Raw genomic sequence first — 8190 nt, 5'->3', positions numbered from 1 at the left:
TAATTTATCCTTTCAAAGTCTTTGGGATGATCTGCCTATTTCTTTGCCATCCCTAATTAAACATACTGCTTCAGTAATTCCCAGAGGCAAGGAGGCATTGCAACTACACTGAAATGAAAATGAACTTTGTAGAGCCACCGCTACACCATCTGTGTTTATGATTGATGTATTCTATGATTGTTATTTTGGTCATAAGTTTTTAGCTATTTTATTAAAGATATTGGGAGGGAGCATACAGATACTAGCCACAGATTTTATTTCTTGGCAAGGTGAAAGAAATCTGGGGATGTTTTAACACCAATTTGATTGAAATAAAATATAGCAAGCTGATGGAGATTTTCAATGTGATCTATGATCATTCAGCCTCTGGAAAGCTACTAATAATGATGGTAAGTGAGGGTCTCTGTTCCAGTTAATGTTTCCTAGAATACGGATCAAATACAAATCCTTCGTATTTAAGCATTTTGGAAAACAGGCAGCAGCCCTGCAAGTCTCTGAATTGAGGCACTTGGGTAAGAGATATTTGGAGTCAGCACAAAAAATTTCTTACTTACCTATTAATTAGGACACATCTACCTACCTTAAGTGTACAGGTCAGTCCAAGTGGCCAGAGAGAAGGTTACTTTCAAGATATACAGGTTATTTTCTTTGGTATTTTCTTTCCATTTTCTTTGGTAATGTGGAAGTGGGTCACGATGGGTTGATTTATATCATCCATTGTAATCATGATTTTAAATAACCATTTTTCATCTGGCTTTGCATGTGGGATTTTTTTTGTATTCTGAAAAAGAGGTGATATTCATTAGCATATTTTATTATGCCAGCGAAAAGGGTATACTGTCTATACACTTAAGTAATCATAGTGCTTAAGTGTTTGATTTTTTACATTGATTTTAAATTTAAAAATGGTGAACATTGCATTTCTTGCTAGCTGATACTTCTCTATGCAGCATTGTGCAAGGCTGGATTTGAGTAGTTGTTTAAATCCACTTAAAATACACAATCATTATTTTAAAATAGTCATTAATTCAGTTTAAAAAATAAATGCACTGGACATGAAAATAAGCTTAGCAAAACATGGTTTGTATTGAAAGCCTGTTGATTTATTAAGTAAAGGAACCATTACATACAGAAAATGAACTGCTTATGATTTTTCTAATCAGCATGTCTTTGCCTTCTGGAATTACAACTAGGAGATCTTATCCTTCACATTTATTTTGAAAAGGTTACCTTAGTAATCCTTTCACAAAGTTTAGGATTTGGAGGACTAGATCCTAAACTGCAAAACAGTAAAATGAGAACTCTGGAGAGAATGCAGTGTGTCTCACTGTGTCTCTCATCTTGATTGCTTAGGATTAAACCGTTTCTTTAAGTTCAGTGAAGCTAAACTAATTCATTTTAAAATGACTAGAAATGAGTGAAGTCTCCAGATGTTAACAGCTTATTTACTTCTAGGGCAGTAACATTAAAGAACACTAATCAAGATCAGAAGTAGGTTGTTCTCCAGGTTGTACAAACATCACAGTCATTTGGAGCGGCTGTAATAAAATGCCTTGTTATCAGGGACCAAGGTAAGGCAGACAAACAAGATTTTTCAGCCATTAGTTTTCAGTCAAGATCTAAGTGACATTAATTATCTGTAGCATCTTCTATATGCCAAATGGGAAAATATGGTTTATAACAGATGTTGCCTCCATACTTAATGCTAGCAGTGTTTTTTAAACTTGAAGAAGTAATTGTAAATGCTATGATAATACAAACTATAGCAAAATCAAATGTGTTCAGAAACATTTTAAATACATTATTTTTATATTCCAGTTAGTTTTAAGATTACTATTTATCTTGTCAAGGCTTTTTCTACAGCTTTTTTCTGCCTCATTTTGGCACTGAATTATGTTCATGACATAGGTATGGATCAGTAATGTACAGGTGTAGCTGACACAGAGGAAATTGCGGACGATTGCAGTGAATTGCATATCATTAGAGCTGTAATTAAAACGTGTAAAACCAATTTCTCACTGAAAGCTTTAGGCTGGTAACTTGGAAAAGTTAATGTCTGGTGAAATACATGATTTGTCAATTTTATTTACTTTTGACACCACTAAGAGTAAGGCATTAGTAATTTCTTAGGACTGTATTAAAGGCAGTATTGACCTGTTCATGATGATAAAAGTCCCATAAAAATAGCCAGCTTCTCTTCAAAACCTGTCTTGCACTTCATTTTCTTGGCATTTTATTGAAGTAAGAAGGCCTGATTCTTTTACTAAGATGTTTCTGAAGCCACATATGTAGTACTGATTTTCAATAAAATTTAGTACCCTCTTCCTTGCTTCCTCTTTTTTACATTGTCTGAGAAAAATCTGTCTAGCAGTATGTCCCAATAAAGCCTGTAACATTTACTTCTTCTCTAGGTCTGTTTTCCTTTGTCTTCTCATAATGTCTCTTCCTCCAGTCTGGAGGCTGTTGTTCTGCAGCTTGCCTGATGCTTCTTGTCAGCTTCCATCAGACTGATGGATGTCGGAAGGAAAGGCAGGAGCTGTTATTGGGCCTTTTTTCTCCTCATCTGTGCACCTAAAGATTTGACATTCACTTTCTTGAGATGGGATGAAATCCTGGTTTTGAGAAATGTTATGTAAATTTATTGTTTTATGTAAGGAACTCTTTATGTACATTATGGCATGCTCATAAGACTAAAGGCAGTGCTTTGTCTTGTGCACCAGCAAAAAAGCAGAGTCCTGAAAAATATATAAAAAATAAAATTATTTTAATAGACTTGATGTTTGTTTTGGTGTTTCTGTTTAGGTGCTGACCCCAGCACAAATAAAATCAATTTGCCTGGCCATACTAGAATCGGGAAAGCAGTATGCAGTGAAGAAGAGGAAACCGTTCCCACTCATGTATTCCTACTATGGAACAGAGTATCTTGGTGAGTAAAACACACCAACTGCTTTGAAAGTGATGCTGTGCGTAGATTTTGAGCCAGTAGACACTTCAGAAATAAAATATATAAAACCTACACTGTGGGATTTCTCCTGAGTCAGTTGGGACCATCCAACCTCCTAAAACTGCTAAGTGGAACTGAGGAGCTGGAGGGAAGGACTGATGCTACCTGGCTCTGGGGAACCCAAGAGGTGCTGGTGCTGCACGGGGGAAGCAGCAGGCAGCAGCTTCATTCCCTCTTCTCCTTCCTGCCCTGGTAAACCTGCCCTTGCCAGATGGAGGCAGTGAGAGATGTGGTGCCCACGCCTGTGTGGAGAAGCTTACCAGAGAGAACTGTCAGGGGATGTTACTTGGGAGCTGCTGTTGCCATGCGGGGGCTTGCAGAGCCCTTTTGGCCATGGCGGTGCAACTCAAGCATATGGTCAGCTCCCACCCATTGCAAGCAGTTTACTTGTAGCTCACCTGAAGCAGTGGTGAAAGGTCATTGAGCAGATCCTTAGTGGGGTCCTCAAGGCACAATACCACACTGCAGGAATCATGAGATTGGTTTGCAGATGTTAGTGAGTTCTCTGACAGGGGAGCAGAGTGAGAAGTCACCAAGTGGTGCTGCTTCACAGACCCTGGCAGGTAAAGAGAATTCTTACACTGAAATTCAGGTTTTAGCTGACTAATACTGTCAATCAGTAACTGGGAATATAATTTATGGTCCAATTTCAATTTGGGTTCAACAAAAACTTCAGAATAATGGTCCAGGTTCAGTAATGTGTCAAGAAGAATAACATCTGGAAACAGTATTTGGTTTAGGTTCAGTTTAACTCCATGTGCGGAGTTGCAGTCGTGTCAGAGTGAGAACAGAAAAAAATCATTTTCCATAGCTAGGGGAACTGGAAATGACAGAAGTAGTAACAAATCATAGTGTCATGCACCTAGAAAGCTTTTATTCTGAGCAGTATTGTAATATGCAGAAAGAAGATGAAAGAGCCATGCAATGGACAAGGAAGTCAGTCCTGAGGGAAAGTTGCTGTGAGATGGAGGTAGGACCTAAACCTACTCTCAGCCTATTCTCTCTCTACGCTCAAATTAGCCTATTTCTGTTCTTTACAGGTGCAGCACATGGGCTTTCATCAATCCTTCAGATGTTGCTTTCCTATTATGAGTACCTGCAGCCAGCAGATCAGGAACTTGTGTGGCAGAGCGTTGATTTTCTTATGGACCAAGAACAGAACAGCAACTGGCCTCCTGAGCTGGGAGAGACAATTGAGCGGGAGAATGAGCTTGTACACTGGTGTCATGGAGCTCCAGGTTCTTTTCCTGTTGATGCTATGAATAGCCAGATGCTGATCACATTGCTTTTCCATGTTAGGTGATTCCATGTAGAAGATAATCTCAGGTTAAATTTGACTGATTTTGACATTTTATGAGATGCAGGCAAACTAGGTAGGCTTTTTCTTCCAGTTAAAAGAGTGTTTTATTTATTGCTGAAAGAGCTGGAAGGATAGACATATTTTCTGCCTTAAAAGCATAGGTGATCACAGCTGAAAGAATTCTAGTGAACTGTATGTTTTCTGCTCTTGCTTCCTTTTGTGACTATACCTCAAAGAATAGTACAGCTGAGTCAAAAGGCACCATATGGCTGGACAGAGAAATTGTATGCAAAAGAACACAGATACAGACACATTTGTGAGTTTGGGGAAGGCCCAAAATAGCTTTTTTATAGCTTTTTCCCCCTCTCATCAGAATAAAAGTTTAAGCTGCACTTATTACATGGATAATGCATAAATTTCATCAAAGTATTTTCGTGTGAAGGGGAGTTTGTATTAGCTAGAGGCAGTTTTTCTGTAAGTCACCCATATAGAACTGCTTTTCAGTGAAAAAGAGAATCAATCCTTAGTTTGGATTCATGACATGAGGATGATGTCTGTCAGTTCAGAATCTAATCCTATACTTTAGCAATTTTGGCAAGTAATGCTCTATATTGAAATTGCTTTTTTACCCCCAGGCAGAATTTTATTACTAACTAGTCATACTGGCTTGGTAACATGAAGGTTACAGAAAAATTTACCTGTATTAAAGAATGTCCATGAGCATTAATGCATTGCTTTTAAAGGTGTTCTATTTATATTACAAGTACATTATAATTAACATGCCTTAAGTGTCCTTGCTGCTGATGCATTTTCTTTTTGTTGGTATGATTAAGGAACAAGCTTCTTGCTCTCACACTAATGAAGTGAAGTGGAAACAGTTTTCACTTACCAACCTTTTTTATTTTCAAGAGGGAAAAAAAAACTTCTACAGCATGGCTGGCCTAGTGATGAAACCTACTGGGAAGATGCCCTCTTTGTTTCAGTATCTTGAGAGTGACCCTTGACTTGTGTTTAACTGTTAGTTGAGGCATGCGCAGTGACACTCCAACAAAGTGGCAAAATCCCAAAGGGCATAAAAGAAGTTACTTTAGAAGACATTTAGAGACATGTACATTCATTGATTGCTATTGTTCCTCCCCAGAAAATCCTGTTTCCTTTCACTGTTCGTAGGTAATAATGCACATCTAGTTTATAGGAACACTTTTCAGCTACTTCAGGGTATATTATATTCAGACCACAAGTGAGCTATTCTAAACATTTCCTTAGGTGCTTGATCCGGTTACATGTCATAGGCATTATTTTAAGGTTACCATGAACTGGGCTGTGCAGTCCTCTGTGGGAGATTATGATTAATTTATATGAATCCCCTCTGAAAAAAAAGCCAAATACCTTGCTTTTTTTTTTTTTAAACAGAAATTAGTATACATAACTGTTTATAACTAGAATAAAGCAGCATGGGCCCCACTGAAAAAACAAAACAAAACCAAGTTTCTTTTTCTCATTCAGTAAAAAAATATATCTGTTGACAGTGTAAGAAATTATCTTGCCCATCCTTATGTTTCTGTCAGTGTAAATAGGTGAGGTGAATGGGGATTTGAAACCAATAGAAAACTGCTCAGAGTTTACTGTTTTAAAGGCAAAAATGTGACTACTGTTTTAAATGGATAAAACTTCAATAATGCATTGAAAAAATTGCAAGTAGTGTTGTCACAGGGAGTGGGTAAGTACATCTTACTGTATGCTTTTTAGCATGCCAGATACTCTCCCCTCCATATGTGGCATATAGATATGTAACGTTGACATGTATAGAGCATGAGACTGCAGTTTTTTAGTGTATTAATCTTTATTTTCTTATGTGTTCTACAGAACCCTTGACCTATTTATTACAAAAGACAATCTCACTGCTATTTTCCTAGGCATTGCATATCTGTTTGCCAAAGCTTACCTGGTTTCCAAGAAGCCTCAATATCTGGACACTTGTATTCGCTGTGGAGAGCTAACTTGGCAGAAAGGCCTGTTGAAGAAGGGACCTGGAATATGCCATGGAGTGGCTGGTAGTGCTTATGTGTTCCTGCTGCTGTATAGGCTCACTGGAAACTCAAAATACATATACAGGGCACAAAGGTTAGCATTCCTACCTTATTGGATTTAGAGTAATAATGGAAAGTTTTAGGAATGTTCAAGTGTTCAGGGCCAGGCTGGATGAGGCTTTGAGCAACGTGGTCTAGTGGAAGGTGTCCCTTGCTGATGGCAGGGGGGTTGGAACTGGATGATCTTCAAGGTCCCTTCCAATCCAAACCATTCTATGATTTTATAAAGCTGCTCAGAGTCTGAGATCACCACCCTAGGATGTAACCTGAGTGTTTAAGCCTCAGGTGCAATTCTAGCTCTGAGTTGTGGGGCATCCCTCCCTCCCTGTCTGTGAGCCTGCACTTCTTTGGAGGGAACCAGGGTGGATGGGGAGGAACAATGTTCAAATTAAAATGTGATCATTACATTGATTTGTTGTGATTTTCAGAGCATTTAACACTTTCTCTTACTACTAAATATGGAAAATAAGTGTAGGACCTGCTTTGCTGTTATTTTACTGGTTTTTAATTTCTCATTCCCAGCTTTAGCCGGTTTGACATTGTGCTATTCAGCTTAGCTAGTGGGGTTAATTCCATTTTGCCCTGATGCAAGCAAGTATATGCTACTGAAAATTCTGTTACAGTGCTGCAATTATCTTTAATTTTATTTCTGTAATTTATTATATGTGTTTGAGAAGATAGTATTCAATGTTTGTTACTGTTTTCCTTACAGCATAGAATAATGAGGGGATGTGGTATAATAATTAGGGTGAGTTATTTTCAGCCGTTTGCTTTGGAGTGAGAACATTTTATTTGTTTATTTATTTGTTGCATCAATGCAAAATGTTGCTTGCATCCTCAGAAATAACAATCAAGGTAAAAGTTATTTAAAAATATTTATTTAATAATATGTCTTATAGAAATCAGAAAAAGTTTACAGCTCTCAAAGAAGCATAGCTCATGTAGAGTTCTCAAAGATTCAGCTTTTCTAGATCTCATGGACTTCAGTTTATTGTGGAAATCAGAGAGTGTAAAATTTCCACATAAGGTTAAATAATGAACAGTACCTTTTTTAATCATTGAATGTTATTAAAATGATGCTTTCAAACAAGTAAGTAGACATACAGGGACACCAAATAATAACAAACTCTTTTTTTTTCCCCTGTTTCTTAGGTTTGCAGAGTTCTTATTTACAGAAGAATTTAAGGCTGGTTCCCGGGCATTAGAAAGTGTATATAGTCTGTATGAAGGCTTCTCGGGAACTGTGTGTTTCCTGACTGACTTGCTGCAACCCAACCAAGCCGAGTTTCCTCTCTTCAGTGTCTTTGTCTAAAGAGTAACACTCTCCAGGGCTACATCCTGGTGGCAATGGGAGAGGGCATGGCGGTTTCACTTATTTGTCAAGAGAGGCTATTTACAAAAAACAAGGCAGTGGTACCACTAATGCTAGCCTTAACTTAACTGGGAGTCAGGTGAAAAAGAAAATACACTGGGGCTTTGGGAGGGGAGTGTGTGGTCAAAAAAATGGGTCAGGGGGAAAAAAAAGTGGGGGAAGTGATTGAATCTGATGGGGTGTAGATATCTAGCTGTAATAAGAAGCAAAATCTAATTATTCAAGTGAGAGAGAAAGGGGCATTATCAAACTTTTAATTTGGTGGTTACACAGGAGAAAAAAAAAAAAAAGGCAAGCTAGAATTGCAGGGACTTGCAAAGAAGAAAGTGATGCATCCAGTAGGTTTTATAAAGAGACCTGCAAACACAAGTCTTCATGCAGTGATGCACTTACCAGGGAGGGTGTCGTAGACATGTCACTACAC

At 37.9% G+C, this 8190-nt stretch overlaps 1 protein-coding gene across 1 annotated transcript; it reads left to right on the top strand.

Moving 5' to 3' along the window:
• Positions 1 to 383: 383 nt before the first annotated feature.
• LANCL3 (LanC like family member 3) lies at positions 384 to 7729 on the top strand. The gene is made up of 5 exons (XM_010162644.2): positions 384 to 389; positions 2803 to 2926; positions 4045 to 4242; positions 6221 to 6428; positions 7547 to 7729. Exons 1-5 carry the CDS (start codon positions 384 to 386, stop codon positions 7704 to 7706), a joined length of 696 nt encoding a protein of 231 aa, XP_010160946.2. The 3' UTR covers positions 7707 to 7729.
• The last annotated feature ends 461 nt before the right edge of the window (positions 7730 to 8190 follow it).

Source organism: Antrostomus carolinensis, unplaced genomic scaffold, assembly GCF_000700745.2.
Source record: "Antrostomus carolinensis isolate BGI_N321 unplaced genomic scaffold, ASM70074v2 scaffold12762, whole genome shotgun sequence".
Classification (NCBI taxonomy): domain Eukaryota; kingdom Metazoa; phylum Chordata; class Aves; order Caprimulgiformes; family Caprimulgidae; genus Antrostomus; species Antrostomus carolinensis.
This window is presented reverse-complemented; position numbering and strand designations above follow the sequence as displayed.

Excerpts from the sequence above, each read along its gene's own strand:
- LANCL3 (XM_010162644.2), top strand. Across the intron at positions 2,927-4,044 it reads CTATGGAACAGAGTATCTTG|GTGCAGCACATGGGCTTTCA; the intron begins GTGAGTAAAACA and ends TGTTCTTTACAG. Across the intron at positions 6,429-7,546 it reads TACATATACAGGGCACAAAG|GTTTGCAGAGTTCTTATTTA; the intron begins GTTAGCATTCCT and ends CCTGTTTCTTAG.